This window comes from Molothrus ater, chromosome 4 (assembly GCF_012460135.2).
Source record: "Molothrus ater isolate BHLD 08-10-18 breed brown headed cowbird chromosome 4, BPBGC_Mater_1.1, whole genome shotgun sequence".
NCBI lineage: Eukaryota > Metazoa > Chordata > Aves > Passeriformes > Icteridae > Molothrus > Molothrus ater.
In genome coordinates, this window is record NC_050481.2 from 18,015,720 (window position 1) to 18,041,002 (window position 25,283).

General features: G+C 42.8%; 1 protein-coding gene across 15 annotated transcripts in view; it reads left to right on the plus strand.

Moving 5' to 3' along the window:
* The window catches only part of ADGRL3 (adhesion G protein-coupled receptor L3), a 494,343-nt gene that overhangs the window by 328,430 nt on the left and 140,630 nt on the right, over positions 1 to 25,283 (plus strand). For 14 of the 15 annotated variants that reach the window (XM_036381490.2, XM_054514770.1, XM_036381492.1 and 11 more), the window contains one exon: positions 22,238 to 22,318. The exons of the other annotated variant lie outside the window; for it this stretch is intronic. In XM_036381490.2, the coding sequence (XP_036237383.1) occupies positions 22,238 to 22,318 (81 nt within the window). The remainder of the gene's footprint in view (positions 1 to 22,237; positions 22,319 to 25,283) is intronic. 15 annotated transcript variants of the gene reach the window in all.

Below are 25,283 nucleotides of genomic sequence, written 5' to 3' on the forward strand. Positions count from 1 at the left end.
GCTTTGCACTCTTGTACTGCCAAATTAAGCAAATGACTGGTGATGTTAATGTGAGCGTGAAGGCTCCAGGAGGAGGGAAACATGTATGACAAAGAAAGAAAAGAAATCAGGGAAATTTTTCTTCTTTTTTTTTTTTTTTTTTTTTTTGAGGATAATAAAATATATTTGCTTGATAGGAGCATATTGAGTACCTTGGTAGCCTTAACCGCAGTGAATATTTCTGGCCTTCTCCTCGTAAGTGCTTGCTTTTCTCACTGGACAGTAACTGCCAAGTATTTTCTTGATGCAATATTGAGTGTGTTACAAGTTATTCATGAGAAATGTCCTTGGAATGACTGGAACAGATTTTCTTGATGAAAGCGTTGGGCTCTTCTCTGTGGCAAGTATCAGGCTGAGTGAAGGATGCCATCACCCAAAAAGTAAAGCCAAGGTGGAGAGTGCTCTGGCAAGTTTCTGGTTGATTTGTACAGTTCAAGGTGAACATTCATGCAACATTCTGTTGGAAGAGGTGCCTGTGGCTGGTGCCTTGCTTGTAAATGTAAGTTCTCTTTATGGGTAAATCAAGCCTCCTCCTGAGCTCGGTGGGGAGTAAATGAAGCTTTTGGGTAGCCTAAAACTGCATGGTAAGAACACAGTGTTGTGTAAGGCTGCTGTAATGTGTTTTTTCATATAAATGAGTTCAAATTGACTCTGGTATGAGGAGTAGAACAGAGAATTAAATTAGATTAATAGATTTTTTAAGACCAGAAGGGACCATTAGCTCATTTAGTCTGACCTCTGTAATGCATTCGATTGGATTTCATCCGCTTCCTCTTCTGCTGAGCCTAATGACTTGACTTTAACTGAAGTGTACCTTCAGAAAGGCACCCAGACAATCAGCGCCTCACTTCACTTTTGTGCTTTTCTTGGTTGGATATTCTCTCCCTCAGTTAAGAGGCAAAATAACATTCGCATTATAAATGTTTTGATTGTGCCTATTTGCATTATCCATAAAAAGGTAAAAATGTGTTTCTTGGGTCATACTCTTTGGACCTTGCTCAGACAGTGCTCTGGAGATTGCCTTCTATGGGAGCTAATGGTAGGTCTGATTTTTTATTTTGTTTTTTTAAAGATTTTAGAAACTTGTTACTGCAGTGGGAAATTCCTGAATAGACCAAAATAACAAATAATTCACTAGCAATGAGAAAATAGCTTTCTGGGCACTAAAATCAAGAAAGCCTTTACTTTCAGATGTGTACTTTATGATGAGTGCCACTAAACGTGTGTGTAAACCCTGCTTTCTAAGTAAAAGAAATTACCAGTCTGCAGAGCTTGCATACTGCTCTCTTAAGGCCACTTCCATTTTTGTTTGAACCAGAGTGCTAGGGAGTGACATTTAAACCTTGGAGTTTGTCATCAAGTTCTAATTTTCTTCTTGATGAGAACATCTGTCCATGGGAAAGGGCAAAACCTTGTTACAGCAGTTTTTGTATAAAGTATTGAATGATTTAATTCCAAATGGGTGTTCTGATTGATGACTTGTCTTTTTCCCCCACTTTTGTTTCCCATACTCTTTTTAAAGGAGTGTTCTGGAAAAAAAAATAAATTATGTTGATCATACAAGGAAATGAACTGTAGATGATACAAGAAGTAATTGAGTAATTAATTAATTGTGTTAAGAGGCTTGTTAGCACTAGTTTTATCATGGCAAAATATACTGGCAAATTCTGGTGGAAAGGGGTTGTAATTTTCTTAATATACAGACATAAATTTCCTGCACTCATCAGTGCCTTAATTCAAATTGAAATATGATTTTTCCTTCAAACACTGTGTTTTACAATACTTTGGATAAACTTCACCTTCAGGCATTTCTTTATGGTTAGTAACCACCTGAGAGAGGCTTTATCAAGGCTGTGGCTTTGTTAGATTGAGCAGTGTGAGGGTAGGCATGTATCAAGGGAGGCTAGGGAAGTCCTCTCTTGCCCTTCACAGCAGAATTTGTGACCAAAATGGTCCTGTGCATGTTTGGAAGTCATTGTCACAATGTTCTTGGCAGAGTAAACATCAACTGTAACCAAAGAAAAGTTATTGGAACTAGCCAAAATTACTGCAAAATCTCGTTGGGGCTAGCTGGTATGAGGGCAGTGCCAGTGGGAGTTTTGGTCTGTGGGTTTCCAGACAACCTGATTTATAATTGAACATGGCAGGCATCACCTTGCTGAACCATGGCCCCTACGTGTTTCATTAAATCTCCTCCTTGTGATGTCTTCTAGGGCAGGGGGAAGTGATGTGAAGTTTCCTTCTACAGTTGGTTAACACTTAGCAGTGAGGAATGTCTTTTCTTTAGTGAGTAAAGCCACAGCTGTAAAAGCAGGTCCTCTCCAGATGAAGGTCTTGTTACAGTGGCCTGTCTGTCCTCTCCCTACTCCAATTTGAAAGCTGATTTTAATATGCCAAAGGAATAATCATAAAAAATATGGCATGCATCAGTGCATTTCTCTAATTCATCTTCCCTCAAAACCTTTGGACCCTTTTCTGATAGGTAATATGTAAGGAAAGATGATATGAAGGGAAGAGGAGGGCTAAGGCAGCCTTTCTTTCCACTTGGAATCCACAGAAAACAAAATTAATATTTTTGCCTGAAATTAGAAGAAAAGAGAGGTAGTCAAGTTTTAGGAAATCTTGAACTTGCAAGGCACAGACTCTGGCCAGCCACTAAAAGTGGTACTTCCCATAGCTGGCATGACTGATTGGAGTGACATCTTTGAGGCATTTAGTAAAAGTTTTTGTTTGTTTAGAAACCTGTAACAAAGTCCTTTGGAATTTTCCTGACATGGTGTCGATGTTTTCTTGTCCCCTCAGTATCTTTATAAACTTCAGTTGTTGATAATAGAAATCTGTTTTACCTCTGCTGGGCTTGTCACTCTCCTACTGCAAGAGATTGATTATTGATTTTTTTCAATTATTATTTTTTCTTATTATTGCATATTTAACAATAAAACTAAGTAATGTTCTATTCCCAGCTGAGTCTCCAAAGACTGCAACTGTTTCTCATTATAAAGGGGGGGAAAGTAATTAAATTTTGATTATTTTTCCCTTTTGCCCAAATATCTTCACACAGTGCAAATTAAATAAAACTATTTAACCATGACAAGCACTTCTGCTGATTAATCCCTGAGATGTGAAGCTGGAAAGTGTATGCCACACACAGGCAGGCAGTCACACACGGATGCCTGGAAAAAAGAAACCCGGAGGAGTCTAAGACAAGCATGAGTTAATCAGCCCAACAGAGCCATGAATGGGAGTTTAAGCAATGGTGACGTCCCTACCAAAGCTGATATGAGCTCTTTGAAGCCTTTTTTTTTCCTTTTTTTTTTTTTTTTACCCTATTCCTGATACTCTGAAGAATCTTTTTCCCTTCCGGCTTAATTGCTAGAGATTAATTGAAGTTCAAGAGCTCAGTATTTCTAGTAGCCTTTATACTGAAATTTAAGATGGGTAATTTAACTTTGAATTGATTTTTTTTTTCTCTTCAATTTGAGCTTTTAGTATGTGCATATTTTTATCTTGGCTACACTTGGGTTTCCTGAATTACAGGCAAGCTTACCAAGAGATATTCATTAGACAAATGTGTTTATTAACAACATAAAATTTGTTGTACTGAATGCCTGAAAACTGGATCCCATTATTAAAAAGCAAAAATATTTTAGGCAATTCCAGAGCATCAAAGAAAAAGTTGGTCTTGTCTACCCAGATTTTTATATGCCTGGTTTCATTACTTATTAACAAAACACTGGTGCTTGTTGCATGGGCTTCCAGGTCAAGGTCAGCCCTGTTCCTCAATTTTAGCAGATTAAAAGCCCAACTTGAAGTCAGTGGCCATGTCCCCAGGAAGCAGCTCTTCCCCAGAAAAAACATTGCCTCACTTTTATGGGGAGGTTCTCAGGTATCTGGAGGGCCTGCTGGCTTGGTAAAAGTTATGCCTGCATCTCTGAGATGTTTATTTAGTTCTGTTTGCTGTTCATCTTCTTGTATCTGAAATCAAACATTGAGTGCAGACTTGACTGAAGCTACTGCTGCAGGGAGCACTATTGACAGTAGTGCTGTGCACACTGTAGATGTATAGATGGATAGATACTTGTGTGTTGATGAGATATATTTGAAAAAGTAGGATTTTCACGCTAAATACACATTTGTTCTCACGGAAGACAAGGACATAAAAGGGTTTTTTCTCCTTGGATGAAGCTGTCCCAAGCAATTCACATAGATATCAACATTTGATAGGCTTCCCTGAGCCAAGACATCAAGATATTATGCAGACCTAATTAATTTGATTTTGCACATCACTCCAAATGCAATATAGGGAATTGATATATTTCTATCCCTTTATCTATTTTCTGTCTGATGGGATCCTCTTTTCTAGGCAAGACTACTTGGGCCTTTGGCAGAGCAGTGAAGGTCCTTGGCTCTGTCAGACAGCGTCAGCTGGTCAATACCAAGCTTAGCAGGAGAGGAAAAAGGCCTAGACCAGACCAAAGAAGGGCAGCAAGATTGTGAGGCAATTGAGAGGTTCCAGAATTAGGTGAAAATTCCTGTAGTTTTTAGTAAAGCAAAGACTCAGTTCTAACTGACAGGGTTAGAGTGGATTTGTTGGGCAGTAGTTTGCAGCCTCTGATGTTTCCCAGTACAGACCTGGCTTTGAAGAGGAAAGAGCATCAGCCTGATGGAAATTCAGAGACAGATTTTTGCAGGCTGGAGAGGAGTTGGCCAGGTGACAATAGTTGGAGCATTGCTGCTCTCAACCTCCTCCTTCTCTTTTAAGGTTGAAGGTTTTTTATACCACCCTGGGGATTAGATGTAGAAAACTGTACATTTAAACATAGAACATTTTAGTATTGCCCAAGGGAAAAGAGAAAAAAAAAGCAGTTCTATGGAAATGAAAGTTTTGATGTCCCTTGAGTCAATATTGTGTGCAAGTCAGAATCCTTTATAAATTTCAGTCTTTTCTTCCAGGTTATAATAAAAATAGATCCATGCACATCATAATTTCCTTCGGTGAGCAGGTTATTCTGACCTGTTCTTTTTCTGGAATGGACCGACATTATGGGCCCTTCAGCCTTTCCAGAAGAATGTGCTGTTGATTTGAGCTTTGTATCCTTGACTCATTGCATTTTTAGGCAGAGCAGGGACACTGTAGATTATCTACCTAGAGGGGATGTAACAAGGAATATTCCCTGCTTTTCTAGCTATCCCTATGGCTATATCATGTCTGTTTCATACTCTGCCCTTTCTCATAGCTCATAACTTTCATCTGCAAGTGGGAAATTTTGGAAAGACTGGGCAGTGCTTGCTGAACTGTCCAAGGAGTTTCAGGTTTGCTGACCACTGGGTAATAAGATGAATCACACATCCTGCATTTTGCCTTGGGAGAAAAAGGAGCAGTCATGCCAAGCAAATTACTGGGTGATTTACTTATTTGAAATTCTGGGAGGGAGTCTTTATCTTCATAAATCTTGTGTGAGGATACATTTTGTAACTGTGCCCAGTGGTGATATATTTGTCTATATAAAAATCAGTGCCTTAGCTGTGCACAGGGAGCAGATCTCTGTGCTTCACCCTGGCTGGGATTGATATCCAGAGTTAACTAGGATTGCCCAGTGTTTATTTGTCTGCTGAGATGAAGCTCTGTGTTTCATCTGTGTTGCTAGATGCATGGGCTGAGATTCAGCTCCTGGCTGGAATGGAGGGGTTGGCATTTAGCAGGGAGTGCATCGTGTGCCAGGTTTTCTGATGGTCGGGTGCATCGCGCTAAGAACAAACCAGCAAAGGGAGCTGAAACACGCAGGAAAATGTCACATGCCAGGGGTAGAGGGATGAGAGAGAGGTGACCAGTGGAGTTATCTATCAGTATCTTTTTTGTGAGAGCTAAGCACAGAGGACTTCAGTTAAAAATCAGCCTTGGTGCCTTTCCAGGGTATCTTTCCAGGGAATGGATCCAGGTCCTGCATCTTCTTGAGTGGGGCTGAATTTCTGTCTGAATTTTCTGCCATTCTAAGAGCTTGCTTTTCCACTTCATATTGTGGGGTCCTCCTCCTCCAACCAGAGGCTCACCTGAGTGCTTGGATGCTCGCTGTTATCCAGTGATCTAAGTCATCTTCAGACAGTCATGATATTTTCTTATTTCACTGCACCCCCACCAGTAAGGTTATCACCTGCTTTTCTCTGTGCATGTTAGTGCTGCATTCATGGTATTTTAAATTGAATTCTGGACCTTTGATCTGAAACTAGATGTGGACCCGGGCACAAAGGTTTTGCTGATATCAAAGTTTGTCTACACAATCACTGACTGCAGCTTATCCTTTGGTTAAACATACTGATCAGTTCTGATGTTTCCAATGCATTAATTTGTCTCTGACAATTTTCTTAGCTAAAATTTGAGCAGTAGGACTGCTGACCTAAAATGACCCTAAGTTCTTCATCTTGGAGACCTCCTGATATTCAATGAAATCTTGGTAGATGATCATCAGCTTGAGGAGATTATAACAGAATTGTGAAGTTCTCCTTTGTCCTGTGCCCATTGAAAATGTAAGATGCATGACTTCACTGAAAAGTATTATATTAGTTCAGAAAAGCTTCTGATCACAAATGGGCTAAACTTTATAAACAGGCTTGAAGACCCTTGCCAGCTTCTGGTGGGCAGAGGGTAGCACCAGGTATTTGCTTGGCTACCTTTTTGCCCAGCTGCCCCTAGTAGAAGAATCCACCAACAGCTTGAGAGAGGAAGCCAGCACAGAAGAAGGGTGCTGCTGCTGGCCCATGGCTGCATTGCAAATCCCTGTAGAGTGTCAGTTTTTGCCTCCCTGCACCATGGCTGCTTCCCAGCTGAATGCAGTTCAGTACTATTTATATCACAGTCCTGTCTGAGGCTGGAGAGGGCTGGCTCCACAGCTCACATGGAAAAGTGCAGCCCTGCTGAAGGCAGCAAAGTTGCAGCCATTTGCTCCACCAAAGGAATTGCTCTTTTGTCTTGTCATCTCTGCAGCCGCAGGGCACGCTGCTCCTTGCTTGCTTAATTGCCAGTTTAATCAAAACCTGACTCGCTGTTTCAAATATGATTTCTCCTGCTGAACACCTCAAGCTGTCTCAGCAGATCTGTGTGTGTGTCCTGTGCACACCACGAGCAGCTGAAACGTCTGGCTCTGGTTCAGGGTGCCATGAATCCCAGCACACTGCAGCTGCCCAGGTGCTGTGGCTGTGCAGTGATGTTCCCAGGCCCTACTCATCCCTAACCTCCTTGAGAGGTTATCCCAGCATAGCTGGTAGGACATGGGTGCTCACTGCTTCAGTGCCAAATCCAATCCAATCTGACTTTGTTACCAGATCACCCCCAGGAGTTTGGGCTTTTGGCAATGTGTTCTGCTTTCATTTTCGAAATGCCCCCCAGAATACACAAATTTTCCCAAAGACAGCTCTACAATTTGCCCTATGAAGTGTAACTTCAGGGCTCCCAGCACTAGTGATTGCATTGTTGAGCTCAGATACAGTTTATCCAGAGTCTCTGTGATCACAGGATTTTCAGTTCTGTTGAAAAGTATAAAAGTCATATTGCATTTTTAAGTGGAAAGAGAAGCTTTAAAGTATGGGTCCTGAAGACTTTGAGGCACAGAAAAAAAAAAAAGCCTGAATCTATAATATTTATTATTTCTTGTGGGCTTTATTTTCCTTTGGTTTAAAAGTCCTAGGATGTAATTGCAGTATTTAGGGCTGCCGCTCCTGACTTGTACATGCCTGAGACTGAACGTGACATGTCTTCCCAGCACTGACTTTTGAAGAATGTCATTTCAAACATCTGAAAAATGAGGCTTTTTCACAGGTGCTTTTTTTCTTAGCTGTCCTGGGTGCTCTAAGCTTGTTCCAGTCATTTGTAACCTTTGTAATCAGCTTGACTGGGTACCTGGGGACAACCTGCAGCCCTGCTCATCCATCTTATGAAGCAGATAGTGTGGGCATTTGCCCTCAATCCACTGCACAGATACTTTGTTGCCCTCCACTTTTTCTTTCTTCTTTTGTTCCCACACCTTAATGAAAATCTTTCAGTGTTTTCTAAACCTCTGCTTATCCTGAGCAGAAAGCCACCTTTGTGTCAAATAACAGGCAGCTTTCAATCTGGCTCCTCATCTTTATGAAACTAATTGGGGATTTTTGTCTGGTGTCTTGCAAAGGAAAAGCTATCAGAGGACTTGCTCCCTCACCACACGGATACAGGATTGGATGCCATGGTCTCCAACCTGCTGTGAAGGTGTTCTTGTCCTTTTTGTGCATCAGGGTATGGGTCCCTTTCTCCTCCCCCCACCCCAGGACATTTTCCTCACTCTATTCCTCCCCTCTGTCCATCTTTGCTCCTGTTTAATTTGCCTGTAAATAACAGCAGCATGATTCCTCAAATTCAGTAACTTGAGAAGGAAACCCCACTCTAATTAGGACATCCCTGGAGGTAAAGGACAATGAAAGCTTGAACTCCTGCACAAAGAAGTCACCTGTGCCAAGGAGCTCTAACACCCTCTGAAAGGGCAGACTGGCATAGGGAGCAGTACAGCCACCTTCATCAGTGGTGTTTCTTTCATCCACAGGAGCTGTGAAAGGGAGATGAACCTTTGGCTGAGGCTTGACCAGTATTCAGCTGCCTTGCTTGAGGGCTTACAGCTAGATCTAGAAAGCTGAATTTATACTGTTCTGAAGGTGTCACTGCCATGGTGGGGTCAGAAGTGCTTCCACACTGGAAATTTTCTGTCTTTATTTCTTCTATTTCTTTTCTTTAAGCAGATTATGCCATGGTGGGGTCAGAAGTACTTCCACATTGGAAATTTTCTGTCTTTATTTCTTCTATTTCTTTTCTTTAAGCAGATTATGCTGTATTAGAATCCCTCTGCAGCAAGTGGGCTAGTTTGTAATGCAAGTTACTGAAAGCAAAATACTCTTTTATCAGATGCTTGTGTACACACAATTCTTGCTGTAGCAGTCACCGAGCCATTTGACCAATGTTACTTGAAACTATCGTGTCAATCAGAGCTGGAATGGCTGATATTGCTGAGACTGCACTCAATCCCAAGGTGCCAACCCAGAAATCATACCTCCCTCTGAGTGTTCCCCAAAGCCACTGAGTGCTGTTAGATATAACTCTATAATCCAAAAGAAGGATTATACAGGGTTGCTCTGTTCTTTCTCTGGTCCAGGTTAAAAAAAACCAAAACCAAACATGTATCCATCCTGGGCTCCTCAACAATGAGGTGGTCATTACTAGGGTTCACTGTGAGGCTAATTCTGTAGAACTTTGAATCCCACATAGGTTAAATACCTAACCAGAAATGTGAGTGTTTTTCCTTTCTTGCTTAGGTCGCAAGAGGGTGAAGAATAATAATCTTATCCCTGATAGGAGGCCAGGTTGTCCACATAATTGAAGCTTGAATTTGTCAGTTCTTCGGTCAAGAGATTATTTAAGAAACTCAAATGCAAAGTTAAGGGTTAGCCTGTTAGAGGAAGTTTAGCTTGAAGTGGTGGTCAGGGACAGCGTATATGAACATGTAAATCTGTACATTCATTAAAGCAACTAAAGGGTTGTAGTCTAAAGGGAAGAAAATATTTCTCTTGCATTGAGATTTTGGGTGATTGTGTTTCAGAGGTGATGGAATCTATGACTAAGGACAATTTGAATGCTGTCTGTTGTAAAGGAAAATACTCTAAACTAAAGCTGGCTATTAAGTTTATAGCAGCATATTTTACTGCAAAGAACAGGAGCCTGAAGCAGAACAAGCTGAAAGAGTTTTCAGCTGGGCTGAAACACACAACCTTCTGGGTGTACTTTTCAGACTCTGTGGTCTCATTTTCAGTCATGCTGTATGTTTCCTGTAGTTTTTGGGGGGTCTGACAGGCACATCAGAAGTGATGTAGTGTAGCAGCCTCTTCCCCTGCACGTATGCAGCTAGGTCCTTGGGATCAGGGAACCTGGCAGTGCCTCGGGACCCTTGCCCCAGTGCTGGCAGACAGAGCAGTGCCCCAGCAGACCTGTCTGCTGCCCTTGCACAAGGCAGACATCCAGCATGATTCATCCAGGGTGAGGGAGGCTCAGGAGAGAATTAATTTGTATTATTCAAGGAGTACCAATCAGGAGGTTATTGTTCTAGGCAGTGTGCAAACTTATAATCAAAACTGTCATCCAAAGGCCTACAGTAACATCATGGGAACTAAGATAAGAATAATCCCAAGACATACTTGAAAAGCCTTAAGGAATGCAGGTCTCAAGTACAGAATATCTCATGCTAAAAAATTATATTTGACCTTGTATGAAACATCTGGACTGTAGATGTTGGCTGTATGAACCTGTGTTCTGTGCATAGTTATTCAGAAGTCTGTGAGCTGGTGCAGTTTCTGACCCATTTCAAAGTTCTTAATCCCTGGCCATGAAGAAATAAATAAGTGTAGAATGACAGCATGAAGGGAACAGACAGTAAAATCTTCTGTCATTCCTGACTTTGTCAAGCATTGAAAAGGGACACAATGAAATTTATAAAGTCCATAGTTGACTTTACTACAAGTAAAATTCATAAGCTACAGACTTTAAATCTCTTTGAATCTATAAACCAGTAATTCTGCTTCAGAAGTCTTAAAAAAAAAAAGGAAAATTGGCCACATTGACCATGGGTTTCCTCAGATGGGTAAAGAAGAGAAATGAACATCACAATGTTTTGATACTTAGCTCAAAAAACTGGGGGGAGACCCTATAAGCACAACAGCAGTCACCAAGTTATAAAACTGTGTTATATGCAAAGGTGAAAAGAGTGCAGAAACAACAAAGCACTGAATTGTCTTTGCTAAGCACTTTGGGCTGCTTGGCCTTGCTTCACTTTAGAGACTGGAGATTTCTGGAGCTCCCAACCGAGGTGCTAGGAAGAGATGCTCTTTTACTGACTGTGACAGGAGCATGCTTAATCTTTGCTGTAAAGTGGTAAGAGTGCTCCCAGGATTTGGCCATCAAAAATTGTATTCGGAATTGTCACTGATGCAGAAAGGTTACAGATATATTCACACCTAGGGACAAGGTTTAAAAATGCTTTGATTTCATTTTCTTTGGGCTGAGGAAGGGGAAAATGATTCCTAATGATTATTTAAAAAAAAAAAAAATCCAGTAAGGTTTTCTTCAGATGGCTGATGCAGCAGTTTCCTGTTATTGGCATTGGAGATAAACTCAGGCCTATAAGCTCAGCTTCCTGTGCTGCTCATGTCTGCACCCAAACTGTATTGACTCTGTCTTCAGTGGCAGTCAGAAAGTCCATATGCAGTCACTATACATGTGAATTAGAGAAGCAGTTGTGTTCAGACCCCGTATCTGTGTGCAATGGGGAGGTGCAAGAGACTTCTGAGACCTTCCTCTTCCTCTCACAGGTTTCTTCATCCAGCTAGGTTAATGATGAACAGTGCAGCAAAAGCAGACGATCTCCCCTCTTCTCCCCCTTTCCCTGACATTGAACTGAAAACATGGATTCTTGAGGAGGCTTTTGATTGAGAGAGAAAACATGAAAACAGAGAGGAAGTCTGTCAGAGCTGGATCAATTTGCCCAAACAGCTCAGTTTTTCAGCTGACAGCATTTTAGCACTCAGAGGGGAGTTGTCAAAATCTCTCTACAGGCAGTCATGTCCTTCATGCTGAGAAATACCTTATATTATCTTGAAAGATAAGAAAGAAGAAAAGAGAAAAAAATAAAAAAGGAAAGACAAGATGGCTTAGATTCCTGTTCTTTTAGGTCACGGAGCATAATACCCACTCTTGTTTCATTTCTTCATCAAATCATGCCGTGTTAATCTCGTTTGCTGCTTGATCACTCCCTTTGAGATGGAATCTGTCCTCTCTTGCAGTGTCCCACTGCATCACTGCTGAGGCTTGGCAGCAGGCAGGAATGCAGAGCCAGGCAGGCAGCACTGCCTGTCCCAGGGCTCCTGATGCAGATCAAAAGAAGTGATTAATGCAGTTAGGGTGCGCTGACCCACAGGGAAAGCAGATTACTCATCTTTGCACTTCCTTAATGAGAGCAGTTGATTAAAAATACCTGTAATGAAGAAGATGCTTTTATGCTTTATTGTCTGACAGCCCTTTCTGGACTGCAGTCTCAGACAGGAATAGTCACAGAGACCCATGGGAGATAAGATTTAAGGTTTGCATGGTGTATTGGCCACATAGCAATGGAAGATGGAGCTGATGAAGCTGGACAGGAGGATGCAGGTTGAGAGGCAGGGAATCAGGCTGTGATGAAATGGGGGTTCACAGCAGAAGTACAGGCAGTACTGGGGAGGTACCATGTGGAAATGGAGAGATATAAAGGTTGGAAAAATAAAGACAAAATTGGAGGGGACATCTGCTGTAGGCTATCACAAATGGAGGCAGGGGAGAGTGACAAATTCTTGGACCACATCACACAGTATCTGAAACCACAAGACACTTCAATTACTGTCTCCAGGCTGGTGACTCACAGATCTACCTGTCTGCTCTGGACACGTCTCCTACCTCATAATCCAGCATCTCAGCTGATTTCTCTGACAAACCCCCTGGATGCTTTGCCACTGAAATTTAAGCTCAGCATGGCAAGAGCTACTGCCTGATTTCTTCTTCTCCCCCACTGCTCCCCTTTCTGCATGAACAAGAGTGGCATAAGTAAGAGAATGACAGGGCTGTGTCCCAAGCTCTGCCTGTGAAGAGCTGTGTGCTGTAACGCATTTGGCTTTCATTAAACCCCTTGACCTGGAGTTGCTCTTTAAATTATGCTGGCAGGTGAATTTAAAGCTGTCTGAAAGGCAGTGAAGGAAGGTTGCAATTGGTGGGAGTTTCCCTGGGGCAAGGAGAGAGTCTGGTGTGGGAGTGGAGGGGCTGTCCAGATACAATGCCACTACTGTTCCCAGGTGTGGCTTTATGTTATGGTTAAACTGATATCTGTCCCCATCCCACCCCTGGCTCTTTTATTCTTGCCCTTTCCTTTGCCTCAGATCTGGCACTGCTGCCACAGCAGCCTGAATTGGTTCTGCTCATTGAGCCAGTGGAAAACTAGTAATTATTGTTTTCAGTGGGGCATTTTCCATCAGATCAGCTCTACCTCGCTCTGTGCTTGCCTTAATTGCCAGATCTGCTCCAAGAGGGGAGATGGGAATGCCTGGCCATGTCACAGGGGAGAGGAGAGTGCTGTGAAATGGTTCACTCTAACACAGGGCTGCAGCCTTGATTAAGAGCTGCACCCAGCTAAAAGAGATGGGGAAAGAAAGAAATAGTCAGCAAAATTCCTTCCCCTGAAAGAAAGGGAAAACTAAAGCAAAATCTTCTGATTATGAGATCTGCTGCTCAGCATCTGATAGTGTGAAGTGGACAGCCCCAAGGAGATACCTTTCAAAGCAATATAAGGAATGATTTTGCCTCTGCAGGAGATAGACTGGATGGCTTTGGCTGGGTTTTCCCTAAACTTCTCCATCCCAAGTCATTTCAGGAACACCTGAGGCAGAGCAGGCTGGGCTTGACCCACTAAGGAGGATGGGAACATCCTGTTTGACTTTTGGGGCAAGAACAGAGTAAGGACAGCAGGAGCTGGCACAGAGCTCTTCATATCAGATTCAATCTCTGAGAGATGGCTAAAAAAATTCTTTCTGGGTTTTTCTGTATTTGCCATTGTTAAACCTGCTCTGGGTGGTTTGTGACCAATATTTGTCATCTGCTCCAAGGCTCTGAGGACTGCATTGCTCCAAATCCCTCTGTTTCCTCTGCACCAAAATCCTCCTCCTCCTCTCCCATGTTTTTCAGTACAGGTGGCTGATAAATCGTATTTCATAGCGCAGTGAGCGCATCTGGGAGGGGAGGAAAAATTCAACATGTCATGTTTCTTTAGCCTGCTGGGCAAGCCTGTGGGGAGATGAGCTCAAAAAATGTGCAGCCCTCGAGGTGAAGTCCATGCTTTGGGCACTGGAGAAAGCCAGGCCTGGATGCAGCCTTGCTGCCATATGGTGGGAGGACAGGGAAGACAGGAGATCTTTAACACAGTTTAATTATCATGGCACGTGTGAAATATTTCCCAGGTTTTTTAGTTCTTCTTCCTTCCTTCCCATCCTTTCTACCAGGCTCTTGTAGCACAGTGTAGATTTTGGGATGTGCACTGCAGGATGCAGAGCATCACTGGAGCCAAAGTGCCGCTAAATTCAAATGTTTTGAAGTCCGTAATAGAAGGATGAGGTTCACCCAAAAATACATTATGATGATTGCACATCAAAATGAGGAATCTTGGTGTGACTTTAAGAAGCTCATTCACCTCTGACTTCAGCTGGAATATGAGTTTCTGAGTCCTAAATACTCCTTAGAAAATACATATCTGCCACTAGTGAAAAGCTTCAGGTTGTTTTACCTGCTATAATACTCAGGTTTTAGCCCATTCCTTTGGCATTATTTTTGTCCTTATTTTCTCCTGTAGCTCAAACATAGTCTTGGTGCTCTCAGGTAATGGCTGTCACATGAGGGACAGCTTGGTCATCAAAAAGGGTCACTTTGATGTCCTTCCTCTCATGGTTAGAGCTGTTTGTTGTGACAAATTAAAAACAGGAATAGTAACATCTCAGAAGTCTAGGCCAACCTCTGCTGATGCAGGCATGCTGCCAGATGCTGCTTTTGGATTTGCATTTTCTCTAAAGCATGAGATGCATGCGTGACAGGGACTTAGCCAAACATCTCCCCAGTTTACCCCTTTCCCCACATTCTTCTCGCATCCAAGGTCTTCTTTGCACTTGCCAGCTGCCTTGACTGAGCCTGGAGTTTGCTTTAGTACTGGGAAACTCAGCCATAGCCCGTTGAGGCTGCTGGTGTTGGTACCCTCTCTTTTCAGCAGGCAGATGTGACAGGAGCCAGCTGTCCCTCATGGAAGCCACACTACAGGTACCCTGCTCTGTCCTGCTGCAGCACCTTTAAGCTTGCAATAGTTCTTGTTATGAAGTACAAGAGGCAAAATGGCAAGGTGTCGTGGTTTGCGAGGAAGTAGGTTTTCTGGGATATGCTGTGGTCACCAATAGGTGTTCAGGTTTTAATATTGGCCCTGGTGTGGGCACTGGGGACATTGAATACGCCTCTGAGAACACAGGGGTTAAAAGCAGAGCACTCCCGGGGGAAGCTCTCTTGGGTTTCAGCAGGGAAAGAGTTCGGATCTCTCCCGTCCAGCTGCTGCTGCTGGGCCGGGGAGGGCAGCCCTGCGGCCGGGTGAGGTAGGCCGGGGCTTGGACAGAGAGGGGAGGTGAAGAGGCCCCGAGGATGGAAGGGTGGGAGAAGCACCAGGAGGCATCGGGCAGCCCCCCAGGAGAGAGAGTACAGCCTGTGCCTGTCACTGCCACCTTGAAACTTGATAACATGTGCCGGCAGCACGGCCTGGAGAAGGAGAAAAAGGGGGGGTGCAGCGAGAAGGTGTCCGGCCGCTGTGGGAGCTCTGGGCGGGCAGAGCCTGAGCTTTTAACCCTTTTTTGGACAATGAAAACTGTGCAGAACATTAACCTTTCCTAGAAGAGAGATAGAGAGGAAATGGAAGAAGAAATGGGCAAGTGTGATGAAGGCAAGTGAAAGATGTCAGAAGAGTAGAGAAGAATCTTAGGTGGGAAGAGATGATGGAGTGGCCTTAGCTGGACTCTTCTTGTTATAGCCATGGACAGAACCATGTTCCTTGTGACACAGAGACTGTATCCAGAGCAGATGCCTTAGCTGGACTCTTCTTGTTATAGCCATGGACAGAACCATGTTCCTTGTGACACAGAGACTGCATCCAGGGGGAGGCAATGCCTCAGAGCCAGGAGGGTTCAGTGTTGAGACCCCTCGGCCCCAGGGGGTGAAATTTGGAGGGGACAGGTGTCCCGAAGGTGAGACTGTGCTCTTTTTGGAACGAAAAAGCATCCTTAAAAGGACAGCCCTGGAAGCAGCTCTGGTCCATGTGCAGTGGTGAGAGCACTGGACATGGAAGGAAGATGTTACAATGGCAGATGATCTCCGGGCGGTGCCACGAGTGACATGGAAACACACGAGGTTTCAAGGGTGTTTCCTGGGGAAGCCCATGGCACAAGAAGGACTCCTCTCCTCTTGATGAACTGAGAATTGATTGTCTGAAGGGTGGTCATGGACTGAGAGCTGAAATTTGGGGGATGGATGAACTGGAATTTGGTGGGGGGAGGAGGAAATGTTTTTGGAAGGTTTTCATTTTCCCTGTGTGTCTCTTTTTACTTAGAGTTGTAGTTCATTTAATAAAGTTTTCTTTTCTTTATTTCTAAGTGGGGGCCTGCTTTGCTTATTCCTGGTCACATCTCACAGCAGACACCAGGGAGAGGGTATTTTCATGGGGGCACTGGCATTGTGCCAGCCTCAAACCATGACACAAGGGAGCAGAGATAATGTAGCCAGAGAGCTCCTCCTGGAAAAGAGGGTTTCCTTGTACTCAGAAGCATCCACGGCTTCGAGGGAAGCACAGGGAAATGACCGTGGGAGCGAGGCAAGAAGAGGGAAAGCGTGAGTTGCTGCTACCCTAAGGAGTTAAAAGGGCATTGAGAGATGAAAGCAAGATGTACAGATGAAAGAGAGAGACTCCATAAAAGGCCATGAATAAATGAAGCAGTGGACAGAATCTGTGCTAACTCTGACACGTCTGAGGAAGGGAATGGCTTTATAAAAGCTTTATTTAAAAAGAAGGCTTTTAATGCAAAATGGAAGAGGGTGGGCAGTGAGGGAATGGTGTTTTGTAAATGAAAGGCAGACAAAAAGGCTGCCAGGAGAAGTCTGAATATATGCAGAGTAATAGGTCTGAATTAAATTTGTTTAATGGCACGTCAAAAGAGTTTGTTAACAAGCCCACCAGCTTCTTAATTTCTCTTTTCATATGTTTTTATATATGCCTACATATTATGGGATTCAAAAAGAGGGGAGAAAAAAGGACAAGAAAAAATTAACTAGTTTTGAAAATGAAAGAGGATGAGAGTGATGATCCTAGAAGCTGCACTCCAACAAAGTGTATGTAGTCTTTTGCTAGATAATAATTTGGATTTTTAAAAAAACGTGTTAGAATTTACAGAATTACATAAATGTTCCCAAAAAATAATGTTGTATTTTATAGATCAGATCATCACAGACAAACTAGACTGCTTTTAAAAATTATTATTTTCAGTTACATGGGGGAAAAAAAAGCCACAGCATGTAAAGAATATTTTATCTGTAGAGATATTAGTAAAATTGTCATTATGTTTTTCAAGCATTTTCCTCAGAATATATATTGCATACCTAGTATATGTCCATCCTAGTGTTATTAAAAAAAAAAAAAGAAAAGTAAAAATATGTGAAGAACTGACATCAAAGGCTCAGGAATGGATGTGTGGTTTCATGGGAATTACCTAATTAATGATCCAAGCAAATGGACTAACAGATGAGGGATTAAATCCATGGAGGTGCCTGCATTCAGCGGTGCAGACAAGAGGGGGTATAGGAGAGGCAGTACCTGGGAACGCAGGTCATCAGAGCTACCAGCACAAAATTAAATTAAATCCTCTGCATGAACTGCTGACTAGGTTGTCTAAAAAAGGATCTTGGGAACTGGTGAACCTGTGGAAGACAAAAGAATGCTAAAATAGGCTGGAAAATGGGTGGAAATCTGAGTAATCTGACATGACAGCAAAAAAATGTGTTGTAGTGATCGCCTCTGGATAAGGACAGCAAAGAAAAGGGACTCTCATCCCTTGAGAACAAAGAGTCTGAAGGATGTTTGTTTAAAAAAAATATATATCTCCTGGTGGCTTCTCACTGCTGCTGCTGGATCTGAGTCAGGTGTGGGGCAGAACTGCAATTCAGGTGCACGACTGTCCATAGCCCACCATGGGCACTGAGCAAAGGAGCAGCAGGGAAAAGGAAGAGCCATTCATTCAAGTGACTGTGGTTGTCTCCATGGCATCACCAGGGCTTTAGGAGACAAGCCATCAAATGTCTTAAACGGCCTTTTAGCCTGGTAAATGTTGGTGGCTTTTTTCCTGTGCTTTTGGGGGTTGGAATCTTTCAGTCTTATGTTTTCTATTCAGGTTTTTCTCTTTGATAGTGCACTGGAAAATCTCAGGTAGAAAATGAGCAGGGGCCAGGCAGAAAAGTTTCCCAAGTGCACACATGACAGTATGCATTGTACTCTAGAAAAATCAAATGTTACCAGCACTGGAAATTTCCTCCTCAAGATCAGGAGGAAGGCCTTCTCTCTTAGGTGCTACAAACAGTGGGTATGCTTCCAAAAAGGATCAAGAGGAAGTGGTTTTAATAGATACACACATGAGACTTCTTTGTTGCTACTTTTCTTGGTTAGCCCATGCATTTGCAGATTTTTTCTGTAGTTTTATATCATTGCATCTGTAGATGACTAAATCACTTAGGGGCAGATTTTTGAAGATGTGTGGATGTTTATTTTCTGTCTATGAGCATCCAGATCCCTTTTTAAAAAAAAACAGTAAAGAAAAAAAAAATCCCTTAGGCCAAGCTATTATGTTTCCTTCAGCCTTCACAAAACATTATCTTTGTTCTTCTAAGTTATTGCCTTTTTAAAATGCGTTGTATCTCTCATGTGTCAGACCTGAAAATAATGGCCAGTCAAGCACTTTTTCTAATTCACAAACATTTTTCTCATTTCCTCTACCTGAGGAGGGCACATCACCAGGTAGACTTTCAAGGTCACATCCATATTGTTGCTCCCAAAATGGTTTCTACCAAACATGGGAGTTTTTTTCACATTGTCACAGCACATGCAGGTGGCCTAGCTGCTATGAAGACTGCTGGTTTGTGGCCACCTGTGCCACACCTGTGTTTGCCCTGTCTCACCTGAGATGGGGTTGATATTTAGGCAGTGTTGGCCAGCCCTGCATCCCTGTGTTGTGGTGCAAGAAAAACAGGTCAGGGACGATCCACAGCTGTCTTCCAGCATCAGTCAGCCCTCACAGAGAGCCACGGGCACAGGCCTCTCCAGGCAAGAGGGATGAAGGAAATAGAACACAACCTGAGCTGTTAGGTGCAAAATTGGCAACTTCATCAAACATTACTTTGATGATTACATTTGATTGCTGTTTACTCTTTTACCTGGGAGCTGGCTGCAGAAAGAGCAGATGGGTATAGGCAGGGTGGGATTGGGAGAAGGCCATGCAAGATGTTCTGATACAAGGCATGCTTAACTTCCTATCATCAACAGAGACATCTTGACCTTTGGTATTTTGTCAGAAGTCTCTTTCTTTTTCCTGCACCACTGTCAGCTCAGACTCAATGTGCAGAGAAAACAGCTGAAGGACTGGAGAGACGGGTGTGGAGTGTTTGGAGTGTTTCTACCTTTTTTTTTTTTTTTTTTTTTTTTTTTTTGTCAAGGCTCTTACATCCATTTTTAAAGTGCTTTTCTACAGCAGCTGGAATTGAAGAGAGGGAGTCCCTCATTCCTAGGGCTGGGGCTTGCAGTAAGCATCTGAAACTGCAAAACTCACTCCACAGGGACTGGGAGTTGGCCTCACTTGGGAAAGCTCATTCTGTCAGCCTTTGAGATCAGCTTGAGCTGTACCAGTGATATCACTCTCAAAACCTTTCATTGGTCCATTGGGTAAAATTTTGGTTTTTAACTGAGTGAGCGGCAGCGCTTTTAATGCCATTAAAGCCAAGAAGACCATGTGCTTGTGCACCAGCCCCATTGCTAGGCCTTGCTTCAGACGCTTCCCCTTTCCTCCCTTCCCTCAACTGTCTCAAAGGTCACCACTGGCAATAATGGTAAAACCAAAGCAAAAATGTGATTCTGTTGATTAAAAAGATGTATAAGGTAACAGTGGAGACCCTTTGTTTCTCCAGTTTGAACACTCTGATGAATCTGAAGAACAAGTGAGCTGGCATTCATGCCCAGAAAATGAATCACAGCAATTGTTTGCATAGTTTTTTTTGGAGAAGGAACATTAAAACCCAAAGTTTGATTTATTAGCATTGTGAGAAGTGTGCAGTGTAACAGAAGTCTGGGGATTTTTTTAGTAGTACGTAGTAGTAACAGAAGTCTGATTTTATTTTTTTTTTTGGAAGTACTGTTTTGCATCAGCAGCAAATAGATAAAAGCTTTCTGCAACTTGTTTCATTTATCACTAGAGAGCATTTGATGCTACTGCTTCCTCCATATAAAGTAAAAGCCTTAATAAAGCAATAATAAACTTCCATAGTTATTACTCAATTGTAATGAATGTCTAAACAAACTCACAGATGATTTTTAGTCTTTCATGTAATGTGGGTGTTATCTTATTTACTCCAGCCTAGCCCTTTAAGCCTCCAGAGTCATTCTTTTTTTTTTTTTTTGGTTTGCTCCCAGGAAGACCAGGTGATTAAGAAAAATCCAACCAAACAAAAAAAATCCCAAAACCCATGTGTCAACAGTGTGCCCAGAGCAAGTCCAGCAAAGGGCCATAATGATGATAAAGGGATTGAAGCATCTCTTTGTGGGGATGGGCTGAAAAGCTGTGAGTATCCAGCCTGGACCAGATCATCCAAGGGATCTTACTGATGTGTATAAGTACATGATGACAGGGAATAAAAAAGATGGAGCCAGGCTCTTCTTACAGGCAGATAATGGAAAAGCTTTTCTGTTTTTTCTTTTCCTATGAGGGTGGCAAGGCACTGGTACAGATTGCCCAGAGAGATTGTGGAGTCTCTGTCCTTAGAGATATTGGAAATCAGATTGGACACTTGCTATGGGCTCTTGCTGCCCTTGAGCTGGGCTAGGTGATTTCCAGAGTTTCCTGCCAAGCTCAGCTGTTTTACATTTCAGTGGCATCTTTGATGCAGCAAATGAGGAGACTGTTCTGTGTTATAAGGGCACTGATCATCCTGCACACTGAGCAGCTTGGAGTGAGAGAAGACCGTCTGCGTGTTTCTGCTGCCGAACCGAGCAGCTATTAAATGATGACTTTTGCTCACTAATGACATCAAATGGGTTTTTAACATGTAAACAAGGAGAGGAAAGAAGAGTGACTTGTTGTTTGCTATGGGTTCGCCTGAAGCAAATTTCCCATGTTAAAGCACTTAAAAGCAAATACAGAATTTATGATGTGTCGGTAGATTTTAAACCTGAATTACGTCCAGTTGTTGTAATGGCTAATAATGCAAATTATCTGAGTCATCCTCAGTGTAAAGCAGTAAATATAACCTGCACATTCAGACACACTTCTTTTTTTTTTTTTTCTCTCCCCTTTCTCATTAATATTTTATCTCCCTGAAGAGATGTTTTCAACATATTATGTGCACCAGCATACTGTGCTTGTGGTATTCCTGGATGTCATTACAAAGAAGCCTGAAGACTGTACTGCTGCTCCTCTGCCTGTGACGCTAGCTTGGAAATTGCTTGGAGCAACAACAGCAAGTGTCAACAGGGAGCTGTATTAATTATTTGGAATGTGTCTCTTAAGAGGAATCAACTGCTTTTATTGCAGAACGAATATTACTTGAAATGGGAAGGTTACTCTAACTGTTATCATAATCTATGTGTCATTAACTTTCCATGTTTAGAAGAAGAGATTAACAACCCTGTAAATTGGTACAGTAAATAGATGAATTATAAAAAAATGTTTTTATTATAAATAGAAGTTTCTTGATAACGTTACCTCCAAATTGCTGGAGAAGGATTGAGTCTTTAGCAACTGAGAAACTGCATGATGGTGTTGGGAACCAAAAAAATCTTCCATTCATGTGAAAGCAATGCTGAGCTCTGAAAAATGATATGTGTGTCCCCTGCAGGTGGGACAAACAGGTGGGATTGTGCTTCATATCATGCTTCCTTCTAAAATGGCTGTGACATAGGAGCACTTGTTTCCCTCCTAAAGTGAGATTAACAGATTGAATGGGCTTGTGTGAAATTGGGTTCTCTTCCATAGCATATATATATAGAGAGAGAGAGAGAGAAAATGTTTCCGGAGAACATGGTGTAAAGTATATGTAGTAGTGGTAAAGCAAATGTAACCTAAGTTCACCAGAGTACCCCTGTCTGCAAGAAAGAAGTGAGAGATGGAAGTGGTTTCAGCTTGTCACCAGGTGCCTCCACAAATGGAAGTTCATTGTGGAGACACACAGAACAAAATACTCGCAAACCTGCTTTTAATCCAAATACTGTGTATTTGACTGTAGCCCTGATAGATCTGTGTAGGAAACAGCAGAACTAAACCACTTATTTGTCCACAGGGCAGGCTCACCACGGGCAGGTTTCCTACATTGCCCCACCGATCCACCTGGATTCGGATCTGGAGAGACCGCCATCCAAGGGTGAGTCAGTGGGACAGTCTCCATTCTTGCATACCAAACCAGCCACAGCCATGGGTGGATATCACTCACTTGTTCACTGAGCCTCCATGGCCAAGCTGTCACCCTCCATCCAAGGACACTGGGGAGCAAATTAATTCCTGCAGGAGAGATGTGTGTAGGATGACTGTGTCCCATGTGTCCCATTACATAGCTTTGAACATCCCATCACTTCACAGGGTGGTTTGCTCTCCCCACTAGTTCACTCCTGCAGAGACAGGTACACCTTAGGTCCTGCCCTCTGTCTTGCACCTCTCCTTCCTAATGGCAGTGCAAAGGCACAGGGAGCTGCTGGCAGAATGGAAAAGGCCAGATTTCCACTGCCCTTCAGATGAGTAAAGGTTGTACAGTGGTTCAAGCCTAGAATGAGTCCTTATGACTGTTGCTTGAGGGGTTTTTTTCCAGACTTGGTGAGGAAATGTTCATTACAGAGGATGAATTAAATTTTAGGTGGGCTGATTGCCCTTGGGAGTGGTGCTAGTAGCCAATATGTACAGAGTAAGTCCAGAATAGCCCTGCTAAGGCAGCTACCTGGCTTGAATGGTGCAAATAAAGCAATATGAAAGCAAGCCCTTGATTCCTCTGCCCCATTTGGAAGATCATTCCCTAGTGCTGTGCCCCCAGTGTTTGCCCCTGAGGCCTGGGGAAAGGAGGTTGTCCCCAAAGCAAGCATATGTGCTGGTGCAGACTTCTTACCCCTCCCTTTGCTCCTTTTGGTTAGGCTGGCCAATATTCAGGTATGATATCAAAGATAATAGCTTATTCTTCTTGGAATAAATGATAGCAAAGCAAAAATCATACAGGATTATGAAGGAATTTTTTTGTCAATTCTGCAACTGGATATTAACATCAAACCTAGGGAATGTTGTGGAAGAAGAGAGGGGGAGGAAGAGAACAGCCAAAGTGTAATGGCATGGAGATTCTATACCTTAGGTTTGGGGCTTTTTCCCTTTTTCCCACTCTTCAAAGGATGCTACAGTGGCAGAAAGAGTACCAAATCCACCTGTGTGGTGATTGTCACCATTCTGCCACAACACTGTAAGGCTGCTGGTGTGTGTTTGTGTCTGCACATGTTTCCCTAACTGCTCTTAATTGAAAATGAGAGGTGGAACCATGTGCTGGGTGGTGTGAGGGTGCCAGATTCACAGTTCTCTCTCCAAATCTGGTCTTGCCATGAGTCAGGCTGGTTGTGCACGATCTCCTTGCAGTCCACAACCTCCATTCAGCTTTAAGTTAAGTACCCTAGGATTTGACATGTGCATTTGAGATCATCAGCTTCTTCTAAGTCATTTGAAAACCTCCAGTTCTGCGGTAAAATTTACTGCCTTGCTTTTATGGCAGAGCACTCTAGTGAGGCAGAGACAGTTATGACTTGCAGGACCTTCTTGCTCTAGTCTGTCATTGAGGTGATGAATCAGAGCTTACTTAGAATAGGTCAATGTAAATCCTTGCCTTGGCATCTGAACAGACTGTAGAATACTGAAGGATGCTGGAACAGCAGCAGGACAGAGAACCTGTGTCTTGCTTTCTCCAAGCTGAAAGAGCTAAGGACTAACAAAACTCTTCAGTGATCTGCTGTTCATGAGGGCAGAGCTACCTCCACAAGATAAATGGCAGTGCCACCGGGAGCAGGGCAAAGTGGGTCAGGCAGAACAGTTGCAGTGCTTGCAGAGAGAGCAAAATGGAGTTTATCCAACATAAACTGCTACACTGACAGCTTTCACCAGGGCCTCCACCCCCCTGGTTGAGAGATCTTAAAGAAGGAGCTGCTCATGGTGGAAGAACTGATATTACTGCTGCTGTGCTGGTAAAAGGACTTGAATACTCTTGTGTAACTTAATAGGAAAGGGCCAGAGAGAAAGCCAGCTCTGGAGGCATCTATCTATTAGCTGGTGACTAGGGGCTGTTAAAAACATGGTAATTGGCACTGTCTCCTGGGGGAAGAGCAAGGCTTTCCTCTGGCCCTGGGATGTGGGATGTGTAGCTCTGATGCCTCATTTCTAGTCTCAGCATCCAAAATCCATTAGAGTATTGTAATATTTTTTTTTTCCTCCTAAGTATATTAGGCTCATAATTCCTTTTTGTTTGTCTGCTTTTTCTGACACCTTATGGCATGCTTGGGTCATGTTCCAGGCTTCATCCACAAGAGCTGTTTTAAACAAAGGAGTGAAAAACACCTGTCTTAAGCTTGTGTTCCTCCACATTTCTTGTAGCTGTATCTCTAAAACCAGAGCAGCATTATGACAGTCAGCATAAACCATTAATGCTTCTGGCTACTCCTTTCATGCTCTTTGTTTCCCCTCCATGCTTACCCTTGCACTAAGCTGAACATCAGGTGCAGGCCAACTTTGCACTCAGAGTGGCAAAAAGAAGCAGCCACCATACAGTTTTAATTGTAGTAAATGGAAGTAGAACCTGGGTAGGATGCTTTAAGAGAAGCATCTTTCTTTCCTGTATTGTCAAAAAAAGATACAGCTTTAGTGCTCCTGTGGGTCTATGCAGTTGCAATTCTCAGCTGACAGATTTATTTGTAACTGCCTCTTCCTTTTCCTTTTTAAAAATTTTATCACTGGTGACATTTACACACATTGTTTATGCATGCAGGGGATTTTTACCTGCCTTTCAGAGTCCTGACGCTGGTGGTGAATAGAGTATAAACTGCAGTAGTTTACTAGTACATTAGTGTCACTGTGCATTACAGGGTAATTACTCTGAGCCACTGCTCTGTGCAGCCACCCAGTAATGACACTGTACATCACTGAATAGAAATGAAGCCTTGAATCAGCATTTTTCATCAAGACACCTCTTAGTCCCCACCCTCTTTTTAATTTGAGGCTGTTGTAAATTTAGTTCTGTGTATGAAGCACTGTTAACTACCATTTTTACACCTCCTTTCAATCCAACAATTTGGATGTGACAACATGATTTT